This window comes from Rattus norvegicus, chromosome 10 (genome assembly GCF_036323735.1).
Source record: "Rattus norvegicus strain BN/NHsdMcwi chromosome 10, GRCr8, whole genome shotgun sequence".
Taxonomy (NCBI): domain Eukaryota; kingdom Metazoa; phylum Chordata; class Mammalia; order Rodentia; family Muridae; genus Rattus; species Rattus norvegicus.
The window spans coordinates 66,446,904-66,472,452 of NC_086028.1; the positions used below are offsets into that span (position 1 = coordinate 66,446,904).

A 25,549-nucleotide genomic window follows, 5' to 3' on the forward strand; every position below is an offset into this window, starting at 1 on the left:
ACTTGGTCCCCAGGTCACTGAAGTACTTGGGCAGCATAGTGAGGTTTGGCCTTGTTGGTAGGATTGTATCACTGGGCATGGGCTGTGAGGTTCCAAACTATTCCCAGTTCTCTCTCTCTCTCTCTCTCTCTCTCTCTCTCTCTCTCTCTCTCTCTCTCTCTCTCTCTGCATCCCACCTGTGGTTCAGGTTGTAAGCTTTCAGGCTACTGCTCTAGCACCATGCCCGCCTGCCTGCTGCCATGCTTCCTGCCATGATGGTCATGGACTTCCCCTCTGAAACCATAAGCCCCAATAAACTTTACTGTAAGTTGTGCATGGTGTCTTCATAGCAATATAAAGTAATGAGTACACTATCCAAACACCTATATGCACAGGTTTTTGTTCACCTATGGTTTTCAGTTACCATCTTCCAAAGATGACTATGTACTCACTGGTGGTCAGATAGAATTCCTCAGGAGAAGAGACCCATTGTTATTCCTCCCAGCCCCTGACCTCACCCACAGTTGGAAGATGCTCAGTGAACATTCTTAGGTCAGAGAGGAAACACTGAGTGAGAGTAGGGTACCCAGTGGTCCACTTACAGAAGCTGTGTTCTCTAAATTCTGCCCAAGAGAGGGGATGAGGAGACCAAGCACAGGCTGAAGCAGGGAATGCAGTTGAGCATGGTGGGATGCTGACATTACAAGGGTGCTTGTGCTGTGAGGGGAGTCCTGGGAAGGAACTGGCAAGCTGCCCAAGCTTGTTTCTAGCCAGTAGAAGCTGCGCACCTGCTGTACAACTGGGCTTAGGAAACCTTCTAGCCAGTAAAGACTGGCTCATCGCACAGCTTGTGGCCTCCAGGAAGAAATGAGAAATGAAGCTTTTCTGTAGGAAACTCTGTGAGTAATGGGCAAAACAATCAGCCCTGGGAGCCTGACCAGTGAGAACTGCCTGAAGACTAATCAGACCGGGTTAGGGTTTGCAAGAGGCCTTGGCTTATTCCAGAAGCAACAGGAGCTGTAGCAGAGTCAACCTAAAGCAACCCCATTTTATTCTTCGTTAACAGCTATTGGATGGATGAGAGGAGGAGAAGATGGATGTTTCTGTGTTCTTTCCAACCCTCTCTTCTCTCTGTGTGTGTTGTAGTCATGCTGTATGTGCATGCTGTGCCCAACACCATCCTGCCTTCTTAGCTGTGTGTTCCTGGTCCACACGGGTTCTGGTGGTGCAGGTGTATTCATGAGTATTTCCTGCTCGTCCAGTTCTACGTTCCCCGAGTCTCCTTACTCCCATGTCTCTGGACAGATTTTGCTTCTGTTACTTGCTGGGGCTGCCTCATTTGCCTCTGGATCAGTTTTTAGCTTGTGAATGGCTACTGCCCACCCTGGTCTCTGTCATTTCTCAAACTTGGTACTTCATTAAGAGACAAGTTACCAAATGCAGTTTGTTAGAACTAAATATAGCCACAGACCCCAGCCTTTGATGTTGTGTAATACTCATTGAAATCACCTCTCTCTCTACCTAGAATCTATCACTAGAAATTCGGACTCAGGACTTAAGGGAAAAGCCAGGAACCTTCATTTCCAGGGATTCTGTTTCAGGCAACCTGAGCCACATTTGTGGAAACAGTGATACAATCCAGAGAGGAAATGACTTTCCCAAGGTCACACAGTAAGGCAAGGGCATAGCCAGGACTAGCATTTTTTTTCCCCTACCTCCTGATGAATGTGTTTCCTTCAGGTGAGTGAGTAGGTGCCACGTAGCTCTCAGGTCTGAATGGGGAGTGAGTATTTTTCACTGTCAGATCCCCAAGTCCCCCAGTTCAGGGCTGACACAGAGCAGAGTTCCATAAATGCTAAATGAACAAACCAGAGAGGACCTAACCTCCATGAGCTTACTGTTCCCTGCCCTGCGACCTGATGCATCCACCCAAGTTCTGGAGGAACAGGGACACCCCAGGGCAGAGACAGCAGGTGGGACAGCCTTCGTAACAGTCACAATGACGACAGTATCTGGGACCACGTGCATAGAACAAAATGCCAACGTGGGCCCCTTGTTGAAAACCGCTGTAAAAACCTTAGGATGCCAACATTTACTTATAAAAATAAATCCCAAGAATTCCCAGGTAGTAATGACAGTATCATATCGAGTTGGTGGCCCTTCTGAACACCCAGGGTGGCATCCTACAGGAGCTCACACTGCCAAACACTACAACATCACCTCCTTCCAAGATGCAGCTCCCTAGTGCTGTGAAGGATTTGTTTACATATCCTTGAGCACCAGGATTCAAAGGTAGAAAGTGTGAGGGGGCAGAGAGGTAAAAGGAAAGCTCTCCCTTACAGGACAGAGCTGAACCCCAGACTGCTGAACATGAATGATCCCTGCTGAATCATGAGGGGCATGGCTTGGCAGACCGCAGCCTGCAGAAGCCAGGCTCTGCCAGCCTTCTCTGGGAGCATGACCTGGCGTACACAAGGTGAGATTTACCTGGGGAGGTGCTTTCTTTGCACACAGAACAGATCTGGGAGCTCTGCGGGGAGGAGGCAGGAATGATGGGCAGAATGCATAATGGGGCAGGGAAAGTACATGGCAATAAAAGAAGCTTAAATCTTTAATCTTTGCAAATTACAGGAAACCGGGAGAGGCAATAAGCACCGGAGAGAAGGAGGAAGGAAAGCGAACAGCTCTGAAAGGCGGAGGGAATTTTCTAGGCTCAGGCAAGGGATGTGTTGCTACAAAGCGATCTTGTTTTGGGCAAGCTGACTTTATTACAGTGACTGTGTCCGGGTGGGGCAGCTCCAAGGGCAGCTCGAGACAGGAGCATGGCATGCTAGAGGGGTGTCTCCTAGTGTGGGAAGGCCCCTGCAGAATAGCTACTGCTCACCTGTGCTGAGCCTCCCAACTACTCTCTGACCTAGGGAGTCGTTGGAGGCTCTGACTGGGGATTTACTGGGTGGATCCTCTCTTGCCCTCTGGCATCTGGTTGGGGAGGCAATCAGGGAATGGTGGGTGAGAGAGAAAACTGGTAGGAGAGAAGAGTCTCAGGCTGGGTGTTCAGCCCTGTGCTAGCTAGTTTTTATGTCAACTTGACACATCCAGGAATCAGTTGGGAAGAAACAATCTTAATCACATCTGTTTCCGTGGATTGACTTTCGGGCAAGCGGGGAATTTTCTTGATTGATGATTGATGTGGGAGGGCCAGCTTCCTACAGGCAGTGTCACCCCAGGGCTGGTAGTCCTGAGTGTCATAAGAAAGTAAGGGTGCCCAGTGGAGGGGTAAGGACACCAACCCACCCATAAAACCTTCCACCCAAAATTTGTCCTGAATACAAGAAGTGCAGGGACAAAGATGGGGTAGAAACCGAGAGAACAGCTACCCAATGGCTGGCCCAATTGAGACCCATTCCATGGGCAAGACGCTGACAGAATTAATGATACTCTGTTATGGTTGCACAGATAGGAGCCTAGCCTAACTCTCCTCTGAGAGGCTTCACCCAGCAGCTGACTGAAACCCACAGCCAAACATTAGATGGAGCTCGGGGAGGTGCTATGGAGGGGCCATGAGAAAGCTTCAGGCTCCATCTCCTCCTGAGGAGTCTTCAAGCACACTAATATCTAGGATATCCTGTAGGAAAGATGTGACAGTTTGTTGAACTGTTACCCAAAGCAATCTGCTTAAATACAGTTTTTACCTCCTCCTCCTCTTCCTCCTTCTCTTTTTCCTCCTCCTCCTCCTTCTCTCTCCCTTTTCTTTTATTTCTTTCTGTATATGGCTCTCTGTCTGTCTCCGTCTCTGTGTCTCTGTGTCTGTGTCTGTGTCTGTGTCTGTCTGTCTCTCTCTCTGTCTCTCTGTCTCTCTCTGTGTGTGCGTGTGTGCGTGCGTGTGTGTGTGTGTGTGTGTGTGTGTGTGTGTGTGTGTCCATGTGCTCACAGAGACCATAAGAGGGCGCTAGTGTTATAGGCAGTTGTGAGTGGCCCACTGTAGGTACAAGGAAGTGAAAGCGAACTCAAGTCCCTCTGTAAGAGCCAACTCTCTAGTCCTATTCATTTCTCACTTCAAAGTGGATAGGACCAATGTAGACTTAGATGGGGATTCCGATCCTGGTTTCAATACTGCTTAGCCAGTACCATGAGTGAGACTAGCTTCCTGGTATCTGTTAAATGCATTAACCAGTGAAAGGGTTTGAATCTCCTTGTATGTGCCACAGGATCAAATAGCACCTTCTATGATGTAGGGCCAGGAGTCCATGTTGGGGAAGGAGGAGGAATGTTAGATTTCGGTTAGGCAACCAAGAAGTGTGGCTATACTTCCATTTCTGCTAAACAGAATCTTGGCAAAGCAGGCATCAGTGACTGTTCCAGGTTCAGTTCATTTTCGTTATGAAAAGATATACCCCAAGGATTTTAAAATATAACACGTTTCACTAAGGCATTTGGGCTGGGAGATTATCAATTACTTGATAAGAACGCTAATCACCAGGTTGGGTGATGGGCATGTGGGAGACACTACCTTTGAAAAATCCACTGGGGAGATCTGTGTCTCTGAAATTACAGAGGCAGTCAGTGGGTGTATATGACTCTATTCATAAAAATTTTGACAGCAGAAGTCAGGTTTGCTGGGGCTGCTGAATGGATCTTGTCGCATATTGACCGACAAATGCACCAAATTCCAAATATACCCTAAGCATTACAGAATTCATAGCAACCTTGCTCGATTATTTTCCCAATCAGTGAATGTAAAAAGCAGGAGGTTGTGTGGTGATAACAAGATAATTGATATCCGTATTATTTAATAAGGAAAACTATTTTGCTGTTAAGAGGGCATCTGTAGGCCTCTGCATGGTGGGAAATAGTGGTCTAGGCCTGAGCTCCCTACACCTGACTACCTGTTCACAGGCACCTTGTGAACAGCCGAACATGAATGCTGGGAACAGAACTTAGCTCTTCTGGAAGAGCTGCAAATGCTTTTAACTGTTGCACATCTACATTTTAGGAAAACACACCAAGCCAGTTACCAAATGGTTTGGCTTCTACCTAGAAGCCAACCGATCACACCCTGGGCTGATCTTGACTTTCCTCTCCCTATGCTTGACATTTCAGCAACCCATAACCCCATAGCCTCTTCTGGCTCCCGTGCCTGGCAAATGGAAGAACCGAGGCCACTTCTTTTCCACAGCTCCCCTGCGATACTCTTCTCCTCCCTTCTGGGACCGTCGCCTCCTTCCTTGTTCTGTTTTTATGCTAGTGATCATAACACCCAGCGGCACCTGTGTGAAGCCTTAGACATTGGCTGTGAAGGCTGTAGGATGAAAAGATGTCTAACTGTGACAGAACCATATGTGGATTACCCCAGAAAGCCCCTGAGCTTGTGTACTCTTAAAACCCATCCTGGAGCTGGAGAGATGGCTCAGTGGTTAAGAGCACTGACTGCTCTTCCAGAGGTCCTAAGTTCAAATCCCAGCTCACAACCATCTGTAATGAGATCTGATGCCTTCTTCAGTGTGTCTGAAGACAGCTACAGCATACTTATATATAATGAATTAAAAAAAAATCCATACTGGACTTTTGCCTGAGATGCCTAAGCACACAGTGGGTGCCAATGAAGATTCCCTAACTGGGAGACATGATCCCCAGGAGTGGGTCTGTTTCCTCAGCTCCCTAGGTATTCTTTTTGGGCTGCTGGCTGTCTGGCTGGGACCTCTAACAAGATCATACATGCTTTGTGCACCAAGCTCAGCCGGTCTCCGACATGATAGAAATCAGGTTTCTCCATAGACGCTTGCCTCCAAAGGCCCATCTAATCTATGGCATCATTCCTCCCGAGTCTTCAGGCACCTGTGGAGATGTCCCCAGCACAAAGCCCTTCTCCAAGCATAAGCGGGGCTTCTCAGCAGGTGGCTGCATGTTACTGTGCTCTGGACTCCACTCAGAATTCAGGCCAGAGCCGCTGCCTCTCATTCTTGGGAAGTCCTTAGGCCCTGGCACCATGACAAGAGTTTTTCCTGGGAGCCAGAGCCGCTGCTGGAGAAACCATGGCAACCTCAGCCTCACTCTTGCTGTGTCCCATTTGCAATGTGGTGGGAGTTGGGGTAGGAACTGTGCTCTCCCTAATGGCTGCTCGGGCCTTCCAGCTATGGTAAAAATTTATGGTTATTTTTAATTTAACTTTTATATTTATCAAAGCAGTCTATGTACATAATTTTAAAAGCTAAATGGCGCTTCAAGGCGCTGAACGAAAAGCATGTTTCTTGTCCATCTTCATACCCAACTAAGGGCCAACCCTCTGAGGCACTGGCTTTGCGCTCACTGCACTATCTTTTCCGTGTTCATGCTTCACAGGCAACAACTGCTTGCCTGTTATTTCCTGGTGGTACAACTTTGACATGCTTTCTCCCGAGTTCTTACCATGGAAGATGAGTGCACGTGGGCTTCTTACGTGGAATGCCTACCTCTACTTGCCTTCCAGTCACCCTTAGCATGTAGGCATATATTTTGGTTCAAATAGTATTTAGCTTTTACATAATTAAGACTCCATAAATGCTCTTCATAGTCCAGCCTTATAACACAGGAATGTGTGTGTTTGTGTGTTCTTGTGTGCGTGGGTACATGTGTGTGGACAGATGGCACATGTGTGCAGGTCAGAGGACAACATCAGGTACTATTTCTTAGGTATCTTCCACCTTCTGCTTGAGACAAAGTCTCTCACTGGCCTGGAACTTCATCAAATGATGACCCACCTGTCCCCAACTCTCATCCTGCTGTTACTGAGACTATAGTCACACACACTGTGTCAGTTTTTTTGGGGGGTGCGGGGGATTTGAACTCAGGTCCTCATGCTTTCCAAGGAAGTTCTCTACCTACTGAGCCATCTCCCCAGCCCCACAGATGATTGCGATTTCAGTGTAGAATTCTGACAAGAAGGATCATGACCTCGCCTCCAGAAATGCCTGCCTCCTGTGCGTAGTTCTGACATCTGATCCTAGAGCCCAGGAAGAGGACCATTATTTTTTTATTATTTCCTCCAGCCTAGATTTTGCAAGTTTGTGTTTTGGTCTATGGGCTTTGTCCCTGCCACAGGCAGGGACTTGGTGACCCTGCAGCCTGGAGGGTCATGTCCTTCAGCTGAGGATGGACTGCATCAGTTTCTTCCCCATGTTTTCCCCCGGTCCTTCGGTTCTGTCATTCTAGAACTCCTACTATGGAGATGTTGGATTCTTCTGAATTGATTCTTTAATTTTCATGTTTTTCTCCTCTCCCATTTACATCTGTTGGTCTTGTAATTTTCACTTCTGGGGTAGAATTGCTAACTAAATTCCAGCCCCCTTACAGATTGCGTTTTAATATATGCAATCATGTTTTAATTTTCACTTTTTCTTCTTCCTCCCCAAATGCCCTGTTTTACTATCACCCTGGGCATCTGTGGATGTGATATTGCTTCTTCTCTCTCCCGAGGAAGCTAATTAAATCATTTTGATGCTTCTGACTGACTGTGCATTTATGCTTTCATTTATTAAACACTATATATTACTTAATAGGACCAAGGCACCTTTCTAAGCCCAGCATTTGTATTAACTCATATTTCAACCGATCTAATGATAAAGTAGATTTTGTGCTGTCGTTCCCAATCTAGAGGGGATAAAATATGCCCAGAGAAGTTAAATAACTCACCTCAGGCCATACAGCTGAAAAGAAGCATAGTGGGGATTTGAACCCTAGCAATCTGGCTCTACAGCTTGTGCTGTTAGCTATACTCTCTGTTTCATGTGTTTTTGTTTGCTTGCTCTTGGGTCCTTAATTAGTGGCATCCCTCATATGCTTGGCTCTGTGTTTGTCCCTTCATGCTTAAAGGATACTTAAAGCCTGTGAGGGGTGAGCAGGACACAAGCCTGGCTGAGAGTCCCCTTCTTAGTAAATGGGATTTTGATTCCTCGTGCAATTTCCCATTTAGCACCTCACCCCGTCATCTGCTGGGCCTGACCACCCCAAGTCCACACCATATGCTTCCGTGTCACCTTCTGGGGTGGGAGAGATAAATCTGCAGGGTTTTTGGAGGGAGTCATTAGGTTATTAGGGGGTTCTGTGGTGTTTATGATGGGTGGGGGTACTAGTTGATTTGTCTAGTTAATGTTAGTCACCAGCAGTCTGTTTGATTTCTGTCTTCCACCTGACATTGTCCTTGTAAGTTTACTGAGGAAAATGTCTTCGTTGCTTGTTGGGAAGGCTTTGGGAGGGAGTGTCTCATAAATAGGATTCAGCCTACTGTGCTTATACAGAAGGCTCCACTGGCAGCTGCCCTGAGGTTCAGCTGCTCCCCACATCTATTGGGAGTTCCTTTCTCCTTCCCAACAGGAGAGGGATTATACAGGGCTGCTCTAGGAGACAGACTCAGCCATAGGACCAACCAAACACCATGTTCATATCAGTAACCTCCACCGCCCCTCTAATGTTTTGCTTTTAAGTGTGTGTATGTGTGGCTTCACATATGGAGTCAGAGGACAACTTCCAGTGTTGTGCCTCAGGAGCCTGCTACCTTTTAGATAACACAGGGTCTCTCATTGGCTGTAAACATCCCTACATAGACCAAGCGAGTCTAGCTGGCTCCTCCAAGCTTCCATGGATATGCCTGTTTCTGCTTCTCCTCTCTTTACTTCTGGGATGATAGTGACTGATGAATCCATACCACCAGCTTTCCATCCACTGGTTTTCAAACTGAGTTCCCTGGAACCCCCAGGTTTCTCAAGGAGGACTATGGTAGGTCATTGGGAGCAAGGGAGAGAAACAGACTGGCGTCTCCATCTCCAGACAAACCAGAGAAGCTCTGCTCTTATCTCTTTTCTATGTGGGGAGCATGCTAAACCTTTCCTTCAACACAATGATTCCACTCATTAAGACAAGAGGAGCGGATAGCAAAGAGGGCTGAGCACGCCTATCACCATGTGTCATTTTCCAGAGATGTCACCTGAGCCACGCCCCCTGAGCTAGCTTCTCAGCAGCATTTTCACAGTGACAATTTGCAGATTGAAAGCTTTTGGTGGACCGAGCATTGCTGCTTTGGGCTTCCGATATGGTTTTAAGCTTAATTCAGCTACTTCAACCATTTAACTGGGCAGCCCTTGGGGAGCTCTCTTAACCTCTCTGGGACTCAGTTTCTTCATCTTTCACTGGGCACTATAATACCTCATTACCAGGGGATCAAGAAAGGGCCAGAATGTTTGTGGCACATAGTAGCTGATTAATGGCCCATGTTGGCTCTAGCAGTATGCATAATTCAAGTGATTCTTTTTTCTCCATTTCAACAAATATTTCCCGTCCAATGAGATCTAAGATCCAAGACTTCTAGGGGCTTATGTTTTAGTGGGAAGGGACAGTCCCTTCCCATCTCCCACACCCTCCCTCAAAAGTAAATCATGTAGCACACTTGATGGCAGGATATACCGTGGATGCAAGGACCAGCTGAATAGATAAGAGAAATGTAGTGAGAGTATGTGGGAGTGGGGGGGTGTCACAATTTTAAAAACAGTACGCAAGGTATTTAGGCTCCACCCACTAGGTGATAACTGAACAAAAACTGGGCAAGGAGGCAATTAGTTGTGTGGGTATCTGAGTAATGGATAACAGTAAAGGGAACAGCAAATACAGATCCTCTGAAGGAAGACAGTCCTGGAACATTCCCGAAGCATCGAAGTAAGTCAGTATATTCAAAGTCAAGTTAACGAAGGAGGCATTAGAAGTGGGTAGGACCCAAGGGATGATGAGAGCTGGCTTTTCTGTGCTACAGCACAGCGTTCAAAAATAATTCCTCTGCTCAGAAACATATCTGATATAATATCACACTCATGCATACTTAACATTAGGATTTGGGAAAATCAAAGCAGATTATATTTGATTACAACAGGGTATTTTGCATCAAAACGAATGAGAGAAGATCTGGGGAGAGGGTGCCTGGCTGTCATCTCTCTAATCTTTGAACACATGCACTTAGAACTGAAACTCCCTAAGCGCAGACTCTTATTTCTTCAGACTCAGCCCCTCTCAGCTCTCTCCCTTGCCCACCTCCTCCATTATCAGCCCAGTTCTCCCGAGGGACTCCCTTCCCACCCCATCCAACTTCCCCAGTCTGTTGCACAGTGCCCACAGAAGGTCCCTCCCCTACTCACTGCTGATTGGTTCAGGGGTGGGTCACTCAACTCAGGTGGGCCAATAACTACCTCTTTTGCTTTTTTTTTTTTTTCAAACGGGGAGATCAGTGGTGCAATCAGATGTTTGGCTGATGTGGTAGGGTTTGAAACATAAAAATCTTAGTGACTGTTGAAAGCCACATGGATATACGCATGCAAAAAAAAAGCCTGTGTCTAGTGAGGGAGAAGGGCGAGGATTCGGAGAGAGGCAGGTGAGAATACCCAGGGTACAGGTGCTCTTGGTGCTGGCTCTCTCTGAGCTTCAGCCCTCTCCCGCTGGCTGGTTGTTGAAGCTGGTCTCAAATTCCGAGGGCAATACACTTCTTTTGATGCCTAAGCTTGTTTGATTCAGGTTCCTCTCATGTGCAACCCAGATAACCCACTGCCTATTTCTTTTATCTTTGAAGTGACTCAGAGGTATCTACACAGGGTTTCATTTTTAACAACCTCCCACCTGTCTTCAATTTAATTTCCGTTAGAAAACTCTGGCCATGAAATCTGTACTTCTTTGGTCTAGGATGGCTTTTTCCAGAAGTATATTTTGTGAGCTCCTTCATAACAAAGGAGGTTTCCATGGCCAAAGGCATTTAGAAAATAGATGCTGCTAACAGTATTTCTGTCTTGGAGATTCATGATGTGGCATATTAAAGAGCTCCTGAGATGAAGAAAGGTGCATCCCACTGTCTACCCAGGGCTCCCGGGATTCCTTTCTGACCCTAGATCCTTTTTATACGCAGAACATGTAAAGTTTCAAACTTCTGACGCGCTACCGAACCCCTTTTGGGACACCCTGTCTAGGTTCACAAGCAACATCAAAACGGGAGATTGACAGGGTGCCCCACTTAGAGGTGTTTGATGCCCTGGGCTCCTTAATGTGGGCCATTAGTAGCCTGGTGGAAGGGACATTTGTGATCATTTTCATGGAGTTACTGTCTATTTACTAAGCATGAGGCCACATGGGCTGCCTTTTCCTAATACGTCACATGTGTTGATAGTGGTCCCTCAATCTAGTGCCCTCCCATTAGTTGGAATTACACCCAGAGGAGGGCCCTCGATCCCTCTTTACTTCTTTTACTTTCTGAGAATGAAGCTGTCCACAAAGCAAGACAAGGGTGCCAAAGGAGGGGTCTTTCAGATATGAAGGGCATTCAGGTCCCCTGAGACAGTTGTGGGATCTCTAGGTTGTCATTTTCTGTGGAGTATGAGGAGAGCTCTCCTCTGAGGCCTTCAGCCATCCACAACAGCCAGTGGCTTTCAGTTTTTATTCACCTCTGCTTTGCAGATGAGGAAACCGTTCGTTGTTCCTGAACTTGATCCATGACACACAGAAATGGAAGAGCTAGGGTTGATCTTGGGTCTGGTTTACCTTATGCTGTTTTCTCTGTTCTTTTACTCTGTCTGAGTCATCAAGGTCTCTGTGGCCATGCCCCCCAGCAGTCACTGTGGCTACTCCCCCAGCAGTCACTGTGGCCACGCCCCCAGCAGGCATATTTCCTTTTCCTCCATCATCACCCAATATTTCCTATAGGGACTTGAGACTCTTCCTCCAGTAATTGAGAAGACAGTCATGGAAGCAAGATGGCTTCTTCGTAGCCTTGTAGCTTTGCAGGTCAGGAAGATTGTTTCTGGATGGCTGTGGCAGTGCTATTGCTCACAGACCTCAGAACCAACAGCCAAGGAGTTCAGTATCTGTCCCTACTCGGGTAGCTTCACAGACAAGTGTCCCTTCCCACGGAAGCTCATCTGTCATCCTTCAGTGGGTATACTGACTTTATTCCTGCCCACGAGGGGCTCACCCAGGGAATAAGCAACTTACTGTAATAATAAGCTCTCAGCGTCTCTCAGAGGCAGTCATTGCTCAGTGGCTTCAGCCTGAAGAAACATACACTGGAGGAAGGTCTGACACAAGACTTCCTGAATTCCAACAGGTGGCCATGGGGAAGGGACTTGGTCTCAACTGCCTTTAGTGAGCACAAGGAACTCGGCCTGCCACTCAAGGGTACAGTGAGGGGAAGGGCAAAGGCGGGGTGGGGCAGAGGAATGTGAGAGGTGGCTATGGAGACGAGAATGAACAGAACCAACCAGAGCTTGATGAAGCTGTATTCCAATGTGCTAACCGCTCCACAACATGGTAGCCTAAAGCCCTTGGGACAGTTTAGCATTACAACATTAATATATTAAAAAGCTGATATTAAAATTTTCATTCCTCATTTTCCCTAGCCACAGATAACATCCTGAACAGCACAGGGAACTGTCTCTGGATTCCAGGAAGTTCTACGGCATTGTGCTGATCGACGTCTCCTCTAACTAGCGTCTTTGCCCCCACCTGCCTTCTACCCAGTATCCGCAGAGCCTCAAGTTGCTACTAGGTGTGTTCCAACCTCAGAAGAGAACTCCTGGCAAGAGCGAGATTGAGTTCATCGGCTTCTCAAAAGGTAGGGCCTTGGCCTTGCAACTTCTGCATCTTTGACAATAACCCAATCCCTGTACCATGTTAGACATGGGGATTGTTCTTCATCTCAGTTAGGAACGTCATGGTCAAGCCTGAGTCAGAACATGGATGGCTTGGCTGTGAACTTACCACATGATGTCAAACACATCACTGCTTTGCTCAGGAAAGCAAGCAGGTTGACATAGTATAGAAGACCTATGCGGCTCTTTGATCATATAAGTCTATGGAGGCAGGATGCTGACTTCCCACGTGGCTCTGGTGACAAAGCCCGTGGTCAGCAGAGTCCTTTCTATGAGTAGCTGGTATGCAGGTTTGAGGCTCTGTTGGTGTAGGGAGCTGAGCTACGGATGAGGATGTCTGTGGTGGAGGCCCTGACGTTGTGTGCATGTGTTGTCTATGTAAGGGCTTCTGTTCCTGAATCAAGGGATCAGGATAGCACATCCCAGCTTACCCCGGGAGGACACGACTAACCTCTGCAAAAGCAGGGTTTCATTACTCACTTGATTTCCCTAGTTCTTACTATGCAGAAATGTCCTGGCATCTGCCAGAACTGATACCTTTTGGGAACCTACCTCCAGGACTCAGGGTTAGAAGGTTAGGAGTCCCATGGTCCAAGTATTCAGCCTGGTCTCAGAGTGTTCTAAAAAGCCCAGTCCAGATGGCCAGCATCAGAGCTAAGTGGAGACAGACTTGATCCTGCTACACGAAGGACAGAGGGATTTAACGTCTCAGCTGAAGCAGCCGAGAGGTAGCCATCAGTGTGGCCACTGAGAGGTAGCTATCATATGGGGTCAGCGGCCACTGTCACCTCTCCCTGTCACGGCACTGCAATAAGAGGTGCTGATGAGCAGGAGACAGTTCTGCTGTGGGATAGTGCCTGTCTTTGCAGCTGGTCATCTTCAGGGTGGAAAACCTCCTGCCTTGGCAGCTGGAAGGCAGAGCCATGAAGAGGATGGGTCTCAGGCTGTTCCTCAATGGGAGCAATCATAGGGTGGGGCAGCAAGACATAGTCAGGGCTTTCTGGCCTCTCTCCTTTCCTCAGTTCCAGCCTGAAGCAGGTTCTCCCTTCTGCTGGATCCACTTTCCACTCTTCTGTACTGGTCCCTGAAGGCTCATCTCACTCCCTCAGCAGCCCTCTTAGTGATGGTTTGAATAAGAATGCTCCCCATAGGCTCATCTATGTTAATGTTTACTCTTCAGGGAATGGCACTAATTAAGGGTTAGGAAGTGTGGGTTTGCTGGAGGAAGTATGTTATGGGGGCGGGGAAGTGGCTGTCTCTTCCTGTTTCCTGCAGATTTGGATAAAGGACTCTCAGCTCCTTCTCCAGTACCATGTCTGCCTGGACGCTGCCATGTTTCCTGCCATGATGATAATGGACTGAACCTCTGAAACTGTAAGCCAGCCCCAATGAGATGTTTTCCTTTATAAGAGTTGTCATGGTCATGGCGTCTCTTCACAGCAGTAGAACAATGACTAAGACAGAGGTTAGTACCAGGGAGCAGGGTGTTGCTGTGATAGGCTGAACCAGGCTGGTTGTATGTGAGATGTAGACTTTAGGACTTTGGATTAGGAAAAAAGTTGAACGTTTTAAATGGAGTTCAATGGGCCTTACGAGTAGGATAATAAAAGTCAGCGCTGAGGGCAGTTTGAATTTTGGGGGCCCAGGTCCAGAAGTCTCAGAGTGGGGAATACAAGAGCGTGATTATGGAACCTCCCTCCGTGACTGAGGAGAGGCACTGAGGCCAGGTGTGTGTTATCACTGTGATGTGGATCCCATTTATCTCTGGCTACCATTCTGGGACGCATCTTGATGTTCTTGTTCTCGTACAGTTCTAGAGGCTTCCTGCGTTCCTTGACTTATGGTCACATCACGCTGCGTCTTCCTCTGACTGACCGTCCTGTGCTCCTCTTATGGACCCTTTGTGATGGCATTAGTCTTACCCAGATGACCCCACTCAAACACCCTGTGCACACCAAGGCCTTTTCTGGGCCCCTTCTTCTGCCCTGTTGCATTTCTTCGTTTTCCTGGGTTGTGATCAATGACTTAGTCTTTCCCCCTGTAACGCTCTTTGATTGCTAGTGATATATACTACAGAATAAAAAGAATGAATGCTCAAAACAGGCACACACAGGACCCCAGAGCCTGACATGGGCGTGGTGCCATGTCCCCAGGCCCATTCCTATTGATTTTCTAACACCTCATGGCCTCCTCCACTTGCCCCCCAGGCATATACTGGTATTCTTTTCCTGGACTTCTTCCTTGGACCTGGTATTTGGGATGGCTGTGAGAGGAACGTGCTAGTTCACACCCCTTTCTCCCCAAATCAAGCCGCTCACTCACCCCACCACATCTGGTCCTTTGAACCTCCCTGCACACCACCTCTCCCTCCCCAGTACTCACATCCTTTATCCGCTCCAACCTGGAGGAACCTAAGGGAACCAGAGGCAGAACCATGCTAGCTAGGGACATCCTCACCATCTGCCAGAATGTATCCGTTCTGTTGGAGAGCAGCCTGCCCGCTTCCCACCGCCTTTCTGAGGGAAACCCGCCTCTCTGACACCGCCCGGTGCCAGAGTCTCTGGGCCCGGCTCACCTGTCTCTCCCCAGATGGGCAGGTACTCATCTTGCTGAATGTCCAGCATGATCTCCAGCCCGTTGCCCGTCCCCCCCTTGACCGTGGTGAGCAGCGGCTTGCCATCCTCGCCTGAGTTAAACATGTAACACTTCCCGTATTTTGTAAACACCTGGAGGAGAGAAGAGAGAAAGAGAAAAGCACACGGTGACTCCACATTGACCTAGAAAGATGAGCAAGACCCTAGAGTGCCCCCAGCAAGCCAGAGTCCCTACAGACCGCTGACATTAATTCCCCAGCCCCTTACCCCTCCCCCCACCGTCCCTGAACACACACACTAAAGATGTCTCCAATGATGCTTTATCTTGTCTGATGGCTGGACGTTTGCTAGTAGGATTTTGGTATACAAGAAGAAAGACCGGCATCCCACTGGGATGGCATCTGATCTCTTCCTCCCCCTGGCCACTCCCCTTGAAAGTACGACCTGACCTGCTGCCAAACATTAAACTTCATCTTAAACCCCTTGATGCTCCGGGGCACTTCCCAAGCTTCAGGCTCCTCCCTGGGCTGTAGACTCACTGAAACCACTTCTGATAAAGGGTTTCCAGATGTCGCCCAGCTGACCCCCACTCAGTCTGCCCCCGAGGCTGACTCTAATTTTCTATGTATGTATTTCTTTCCTCTACACCAGAAACATTTTCTTCTGAAGGCTGGAGGGAGGTCCATTAAGAGTCAGGAGTTAATGAAACGTACAAGGCACAGGCTGCTCTCTTGGGTGGAACTTTCCTTTGTTATCAGTTCTCTACCTGACTCTCCCCCAGGAAAAACCACACACTGCCTCATCCAACAGTTCCCAGAATTCCCACCATGGAGAACAGCATGAACTTGTCAAGGGGCTCAAGCCGGACCCTCCGACTCAGTGTCTAGTCTTTCTCTTCCTCACCCAACGCATAACCAGCCTGCAAGGCCCATCCATACTCTCTCCATATCTGCCTTGAATTTAGCCATTCTTTTTCTATCCTGCTGGACTTTAGGACTCAGCCCCTGCTTGCCGCCAATGCTCTGGTTTCCTATCTGGCTTGAGGAGGCCCAGATAATTCTCTCTAGCCACCCTGTAAGCTTGTTTTTCTGAAATTTAAACTTGGTTGTGTTGATCCTGTGCTGAAAATCTATCAAGGCTTGTCACCTCCTTCAGGTTAAAATCTATGTCCTCTTAACCCGGCCTTCTACAATGCGCTCTTCATGTACCTTCTGCTTTCTGACCTCTTGCTTCCCGCCAGAGCCCATAGGCATCATGAGATGGTCAAGTCCATGGTTTCAGGATTCACACATCTTCCTGAGGTGGCTCACACAGCACCGGGCACATAGATATCATAAATATATACTAAATGAGTGGATGGATGAGAAACTGCTGGTGGAGTCAGACCAGATAATCTGTAGCATGGGAGCATAGCCTGCTGCTCCGCCCACTTCTGGCTTCCCACTCGCCCCTTTTGCCACCTGCACTCCTGCTCATCATTCTCTACCTGGACAGGCGCTCACTGTCTTGAAGATGGGGCCGATGTTTCTCCTCCTCCAGGAAGACCTCCAGGCTTTCTTGCCTCTCCTTGTCTTCCCCACAGCTCTCATCCTATGTCATTGAGTGGAACTGCTTCCTGAACTTGATGCCTTTCACTCCTGAATCTGAGCTCCCTTCTGGCCACACAGCCTTGCTCTATTTTTGCCCGATGAAAGCGTGACCATAAAGATGTCATGTGGGAAAAGTCCAGGGCAAGGGATGAGAGACCTCTGTCCAAGTTTTCACGCCGTCTCTCAGTATTTTGATACTGAACGAACCCAGTAAACCCTTCAAGCCATGATTCCTCCATCCATAAGGTGGAAACTCTAGTCCAGGCCTCTGCGGCCTCTCAAGGTTACTGAGAGGATCAGATAAGATTATCCATGCAAAAAAAAAATCCTCCGAAAAACTATGAACTTTATGTAAATGCTAGCTCTATTTTTTTAAACATAGTTATATAACCACTTTGCACCCTCGAGCTGAAGCCAAATACATCTGGCAAGATTGACTGGAAGAGAGCCAGGACGACTGGATGGGATTCCTGCAGCCACTGAGATCTGGGTGCAGGCCACCTCCCTCTGGCTTCCTGTCCTTTGGTCAGGAACAGACTGAGAGCAAGTGCAGCACCAGGGACTGCCTCTTGGTGCACCTCTTGAGGATCGAATGGAAAGAATACAGAGGGTTACCACTGTACCACATCTGGCCTTCACAGCGTGGCCATGGATGGGTGTTGCTGCTCCCGTTGTACGGAGGTGGAAACCAAGGCCCAACTAACGTCTCACAACTAGTAATAAGAGGAGCTGGAATTCAAATCCACGTCTGTCTAGCACACGTGCTCTCCCTGGGTGTGTTGTTCTAGAAGGAACACAAGGGTCTGGGTCATCGGGTCACTTCTCAGAGCAAGCACCTTCCTCTCTCTTCTATGTTGCTTGGTTTTTTATCAATCTGTCATTATTCATGTGGTTGTGTCCCTACTATGTGCAAGAAATAGAGTAGTTGCAAAATTATAGGGCCTACGTCTTCTCCATCACATGAAATGACTCCAAATCACTGGCTAGCTGTACCAAATCACTGGCTAGCTGTACCAAATCACTGGCTAGCTGTACCAAATCACTGGCTAGCTGTACCAAATCACTGGCTAGCTGTACCAAATCACTGGCTAGCCGTACCATTTCAGGATGACCAAGTCGGTCTCCCAGCTTCATGGTGGGAGGAAATAGCTAGAGACAAAGTCCCAAGCAAACAGTTTCTCTAAGAACTGAATGTTTCGCCTGCTGTTGCACATTGTGATTGAACTCAGCTAATGAACCTGTCCCCTCGAGAGATGCCCACGGGGCCACTGTAATGAGCACATAGTTAGCACATCCATTGCAAGGGGCTTGAGTATGTCAGGAGTGACATCCGGGGCGTTTCAACAGAGCGCTCCATTCCTTTCTTTCCTTTCATCTGCACAGGCACTCTATAAACAGCCAGCCTTGAAAACTGCCCGTAATTACACTTGGTCTATCCACACCAAGAGATTTGTTGTGAAAAGTAAATTCCAGCGTTAGTGTCTGATTGTTACACATGCCGGTTCCCCCAGTTAACTTCTTTCTTCCTCCGCTGTTTAGCCCTTGACCTTTAGAATACTGGGCTGGGGATAGAATATACTGTCTACTTCTGAAGTCAGCCCTGATCCTAGCCCTACCACAGATGTGCTGTGCCAAATGACTCTGACAAAGTGAACTCTCCGGCCCCAAGCAACAGAGAAGGCTGGAGTGTGGTCTCAGAGATTCTCGAATTCACTGCCTCCCTTTTCAGATACACAAAGACCAGGGAGGTTGCCAGCTGCCGTAGGCTATGCACGGAGGCTATGTCCAAGGGGAACATGGACACCTGATTGAGATGTCTGTCCTTTCCCCACTGAGAAGAGGAGACAGGATGTTGGGGCTTTCTCTGGTCCCTCCCACATGAACTTCTGTTAGCTGCTGGTTATCCGTCCTGTGCAGACTCAGTAGGAGCTGAAGCCAGTGAGCTGCAGTCTTTCTCTTATAGGGTGGGAAGTCCTGTACAGTAGGGAGCATGGGGATTTACACTTTGAATCTTGCCAGGACCCTGCTAAGCTGGGCTCTCCTTCATAACAGTGCCTTCATCTCAGGCTGATTTTTCCTGCCCTTCCTCCTGGGGGAAGGGTGCTGGGGCACATTCTCCAGTGTGCCTGTGTGAGCTGACCTGGCAGAGTGGGTCAGGGTTGGGAGCCAGGTTGACCATCGTCAACTCTTGACAGCCAACTGATGGAGGCTAACTTCTTCCTCAAGGCAGGCCACTGTGCTGTGGTTCCCTCCAAGCTAAAAACCTTCCATCTTGGAGAGAAGCTCATTAAGATGTTTATAGGGAGGGGAAACAACTGGATGTTCTAAGGGGAGACGAAACCCTCCATCCGGCAGGGAAACTCATTAACACTGCAAGTAAACAACCTGAAATAGCTTCAGGTAGTCTGTGAAACTGGCCAGGCCCCTCTCTCCACAGCGTGTATAGGCTGTGAGGATTGCTGAGAGACACTCTCAGGCAAGTCCAGAGGACTGAGAGACCAGGAAGCAGCCTGGAAGAAGCAGGGCTCGGCAGAGCTGCCTACAAAAGACACACTCCATTGAAGGAGTTGTGCCGTCTGCAGGCTGGGCGGTGCACCCCCAGCTCCCACCTTCTGTGGACTGTCATTTATTCCTCAGTGGGCCTGTGGTAGTGGAGTCGTCACTGAGTCATTTCTGCTCCTGTAAGTAACCTCATATCCACGTTCCTCAAAGTAACCCAATAAAACTTATTGGTTCACCGACTCAGACCGTGGTGACATCCATGCTTTGGTTTGTTTTTATTGGTTCCCTGTCTGGGGCGAGTAGACATTTGTCTGTGTCACCCAAAAAGCAGTGTCATACACCGCAGATACAGTAGGACAGAGTCTAAAGCTTCCTGAGTCAAAGGTCAAGTCCCAGACACTCCTTGGTGTCCTGCGGGTTCTCCTTCTCCCTTCGTCCCCCTATGCTTCACGCTTCCTGGCCAATTCAGTTCCTGGAGATCGGCAGGCTCTTCTCCCACGGGGCTTTTCCACAGGCTGTTTGCTCCGCCTGGACTATCCTCCCCACATACCTCACATGTATCAGACTTCAGCTTAACAGGCCTTGTTTACCCACCTCAGTCTCTGGCTCCCAGATTTACCTGAGCTCAGCCTTCTTCTCTCACAGCCCCTGTGCTTCTCTGCCACAGGTTATAACTAGATCGTTATTTCTTTGTTGGCTATGTTATTCCCCCAGACTGTAAGTTTCCAGAGTACAGGAAGTATGTGTTTGTTGAATAAATGAATGGATGAATAAGTGAGTGAGTGAATGAATGAATGAGTGAGTGAATGAATGAGTGAGTGAGTGAATGAATGAGTGAGTGAGTGAATGAATGAGTGAGTGAGTGAATGAAAGAATGAGTGAGTGAGTGAATGAATGAGTGAGTGAGTGAATGAATGAATGAGTGAGTGAGTGAATGAAAGAATGAGTGAGTGAATGAGTGAGTGAGTGAATGAGCTCCTCGTCTCGTCTTGCCTATCCCAAGCAGGTGCACTTGGGAGCTGGCTGGCTTCACTTGGTTCTATCCAGTGCTTATGCTAAGGAGGTCTTGTCCGATCCTCTGCCCTCCCCTGTCCCGCCCAGCTTTCTCCTTAACGCATCAAGTGTCTTTGTCTCTGTGAAGGCGCCACATCAAGTAATCCTCTCAGGAGCTAAGATGATGAGGGAGATGCTTACCTTTGTGGGCGCAGCCCGGGGGTCTCTGAGAGAGCACAGTGCCTCCCAGCTGATGCCTCAGCTGCCTGCTGAGCTGTGGAGTCAGCCCCTCCTGGCTAGTTTTTCTGAGGATTATTTTCCACTCGGTTCAGCATCAAAGGCGGCTGAGCTATTTACACAGAGCACAGGTTTTCTACAAACTCGGGACAAGATGCAGCTTTCTGTCGTCATTTCAGGACATAATGATGGGTAAGTGTAACACACGCCTCAGATTTACACCTTATCGCCCCCGGGCAGAAAATACAATTTATTTAAGTCTAGACTGTCAGGCCAAGCTCTCTGCTTCTCCAGACTGCCATTCTTCCTGGCATTTCTGTGCCTTAGTGGTAAGAGCTGACAGCCCCATCGGTGGCTGGCCGGGATGGGTTTGCTGATTGTTGAAGTAGCTTGGAGGCTGGATTGGCTTGTAAGGTTTAAGCTAGGAAATGTGCATGCTTCAAACTGGAATCTTTAGATGAACTGAGTCTGCCAACCATGTCCACCATGATAAATTGTTGGCATCTTCCGGATGCATTGCCCTTAAGTTACAGTGTCTAAAAACCTTTTCAACTTTTTAAGTGGCTCTATGAGGTTGGAGGGAAGGAAGCTGGCAGTTCCTGAGTCTGCTCAGTGCTACCCCCGATTGGCACTTCGATAGGTACTATCTCTCTCTCTTTTCCTTAGGTGGCCCCAACCATCTCGAGAGGGAGGAATCTTAGAGCCACATCCCTCTTTACTGTTGTAGAGATGGAGTCTGGATCTTTCTAGCAACACAGTTAAAAGGAGGGAACTGTGGGCTTTCCAGACAGACAGGACGGGGTCAGAGCTTGTTATGTCTGCGGCCTTGAATAATTGGAGAACCTAAGGGGGACAAAGGCAGTGGCTGCGCTTGAGAGATTGGTTATGCTGTAACCGTCACTAGAGGTCTCAGCAGAAGAGGATCTGAGGTCTTCCTTTCAGCAGAAGAGAGATGTGCTATAGAGAGAATCAGTATTGTGGTCGCAAGAACTGGGATGAACTGAAGAACAGGAGTCTTGCTCCTGCCCTGTGTCCTCCTCACCATACGAAGTTCGTCTTAAAGTGGTCAGAGGAACTGAAAACCATCCCATGACATTGACTTCCTTCTTAACAGTGCTAAGCTTGTAGCTGGAAGCCCAGGAGAGCTGATGGGATTTCTGGAGGCTAAAGAGTCCTGGGGAGGAGTGGGGTGTTTTCACATATACAGAACAGGGTGGAATTGTCATGTGCGTCTCAACAACTAAGTCAGATGTAGGATCTGTGGCCCAACCCCAGCTGGGGTCTGCAGTTGGGAAGTTCTAAATCAATGAAACATGGGGTTGGGGAGAGTGGGGACAGTCTCACCAACTCTCCAGTAATTTGTTCAGCAGCTCTCAAACAGGAGACTGGCTTTGCTCCACTCCCCGTCCATGGAGTGCCTTAGGCGACAATGACCCTGTACCTACTGTCCTTCCTCTGTCCTATGATGACAGTCTAATCCCATTTTTCAGACGGAGGGTAAGGCCCTGGGAGGCTGGGTTGTTGGAAAGACAGGATGAATCTCTCCCTTATCCCAAAGGCCCATGCTTTCTGCCTCACTGGCTCTCAAAGCTGCACTCACACCCACATGCCTCTCCCATCCTGCTCAGATCCCAGCAGACTGGCAAGCCTGGTGCTTGCCTCAGGCTCTCCCATAGGGCAGTGGAAAAGATACATCTCAGAGGCAGAGGCAGAAGAATTCTAAAAAAAAAAAAGTGCCAGATACCAAGAGTCCTCCAAATTTCTCATTTTGACATGAGGGTGTCTAAGGGTCAGCGAGGTGAAATGACTTACCCTGGGATACATGGCTACTCGGGAAGATTTAAGATCAAACTTGGGCTTGATGGCTAAGAGCAGCTGTTTGCACTTGTCAAAACCTGATGACCATATTTAGGATCCTTTCTGGGACACTACACTTGGGCTACTGGGGCCTGCTGATAGGCCTGCATCTGGGTTGGCATGGACTCTGGTTGGGGACCCTGACCCACAGATCACAGGATGTACAAAGTAGAATCTTGCTGGGAAAGGTCAGGAGTGGCTGAGATCCACAAAGTCACAGTCTTTGTCAAATTAAAAGCACAGAAAACATTGCTATACCATGTATCTATTTAGGAAAAATCAATTATGTAAAAGCCCCTTAGGAAACATCAAAGCGGCTGGGCCTGCAAGCTTCTAACCTCCTAGCCTGCTCATTAACACTGACCTTTTGGACATTTTCTAGGTAATGTGCTTCTCCTCCTGTCTTGAAGGAAATGGAATTACCTGGGTCCAAAACTCCTCTAAAGCCCGCCTCGTCCACCCCACCCCCCATTCAGTTTTTTTCTCAATGAAGTCACTGGAATTTTTCATTGGGCTGTTTTCAAGATAATGTGCTTGTTAGAGTTCATCATTGAATTTCTTGTTCTCTTTTTTTTGTTTTGTCTTTGAAGTTCTTCAAATACATTTCACGAAGTGGCTAAGTGAAAGGTCTTTATCAGACTTCCAGGAAACAAATGTATCTGTCTTTTGTTTTCTGAAGTTGCAGTAAAGGCGTTGGGAATGAAATACAGTCAGAGACTTATTAGCAGAGTCCCAGTATCTGGTTAGCTTTGGGAAGGCCAGGGCTGTATCTTATTCCCGCACCTGCTTGCTATTTGTTCCTGCCTTGTGGTGTTTTGACCACTTATTGTATTCTAAGAACTATGACTGTGCTTGTTCCCTAGGAAGATTAAAAAGAAGATCCTGAGGACTGGGAGCTTCAGAGGTATGAAGTCAGTAAAATGTCTATTGGGCAAGCATGAGGCCATGAGTTCAGATCCCCAGCACCCAAATAAGAGGTAGATGTGACTGAGTATGTCTGACCCCAGGACTGGAAATGTGGGGGCTTGGGTGGAAGTTGGGAGAGGGAAACAGGTAGATCCCAGGAGTTCATTGGCCAACTAGGCTAAGTGAATCGATGAACTCTGGGTTTTGTGAGACACCCTGTCTCCAAAATTAAGGTAGAGAAGTAATTGAGGAAGACACAGAATGTTAACCTCTGGCCTCTACATCTATTCGAAAAAAGGTATCAATGCACACACATACACACACTCACACCACACACATACTCACACATAAACACATACACACACACACATTCACATTCTCACACTCATACACACATACTAACATACACTTACACAGCTTACACACACTTATACACATACATACACACACATATACACATTCACACCACATACACACTCACATACACATACTTATACACCTTACACACACCACACACACATACACACATAGGCACACACAAATACACACTCTCACACTCATACACACATACTCACACACACTTACACAGCTTACACGCACTTACACCACACATATACACACATACACATTCACACCACATACACACTCACACACACATACACTCACATACATACACACTCTCACACTCATACACACACACTCACACACTTATACACCTTATACACACCACATACACATACGCACATAGGCACACACATACACACTCTCACACTCAAACACACATACTCAACATACTCACACACACTTACACACCTTACACACACACCACACACACATACACACATATGCACACACACATACACACATATACACACTCACTCATACACACACTTACACACCTTACACACACACACACACACACACACACACACACACCTGACTTTAGCACCTCCATGTGGCAGATTCTCTTCTTGGGAGTGAAAGAGAGGAGACAACTTCTCTCCTGTCTCATTTCTCCAACAGGAGACTGCCTTCTTTCTTAGAACATCAGTCATATCACTGAGCCTGAGCCATGAGTGGGCACCGTGTCATCTTCTTCAAGCACTCTCTAAGATTCCTAGAGCTCCTTGGTGTGCCATTCTCCTAGATTGCCGGTGAGGAAGCTGCAAGGCTCTGAAAGGTTAACCTCAGTCAAGGGAGTGCCTCGCCGGTGTGCCACTTTATGTGAGGGAGCTGTGAGAAAAAGACTTTGGTAAGTAAGTGATGGGCACAGCTGTTTGTAGAAATAGTCAAGTTCCCAGGGGCAGCAGAGAGTAGAATGGTAGTCACAATATGTCAGTGGATGAAGAAAGGGGGAGTGTTCATTGGTGCCCACAAAATTTCATCGGGAAAGAGGGACAATAATTACGATTAATAACGATGTATCACACATTTTAAAAATAGCTTTAAAAAAGAGGACTTAAAATCTTTGTACCACAAGGAAAAAAATAAGTATTTTCAGGGAAAGATACGCTAATTAATTTCACATGATCGTCCACAATGTATATATAATCAAGAAAGCATCATTTTGTACCCCATGAATATGTACAGTTATTGCTTGTCAATTGAAAACAATAGCAAAAATCTAAGAACTTTAGTGTTATTTGAATGTATGGTATGGTTGCAAGACCCTCTATGTCCATTCCCAAAGCCCATCTGTTGCCATGTGACACTTATTGCTAAGAACCGGAGGCCTCTAAATGAAAAAAAAAATTCAATAAAATAAAGGACTGGAGGCCTCTAACCTCCTGCCTCCAAGACTAACGTTCAGCCAGGGCCTTTCTAGTATCCAGAGCTGAAACTAAGCTAACCCTAACCTAACAACCACTCAGGAAAGTATTGAGCACTTTGTAGAAGAAAGTACCACAAGATGGCAGGGCCTGTCTGCTGTAGATTGGTTCTAATGATACTTGTGTTAATTTGGTTCCCTGGTTCTAATGCTACTTGTGTTAATTCGGTTCCTAAGATTACAGGGAACCCACACGACCACAGGGAACATGCTGAGAATCTCTGCTACCAGTTGACTTTGATTGGTAAATAAAGTGGCTGGCAGCCAATGGCTGGGCAGGGAGACAGAGGCGGGACTTTTAGGTTATCCCCTATCCTAGGGGAGGGAGAGAATCGCCATTGCTGGGAGAGCCATGGAATGCTGGCTTGAGAGCTGCAGAAGACAGAGTTCCAATCATGTAAGATCCAGGGAAGA

General features: G+C 47.6%; 1 protein-coding gene across 2 annotated transcripts in view; it reads right to left on the reverse strand.

Moving 5' to 3' along the window:
• The window catches only part of Asic2 (acid sensing ion channel subunit 2), a 1,069,930-nt gene that overhangs the window by 78,596 nt on the left and 965,785 nt on the right, over positions 1-25,549 (reverse strand). For both annotated transcript variants that reach the window (NM_001034014.1, NM_012892.2), the window contains 1 exon segment: positions 15,205-15,355. In NM_001034014.1, coding sequence (NP_001029186.1) covers positions 15,205-15,355 — 151 coding nt within the window.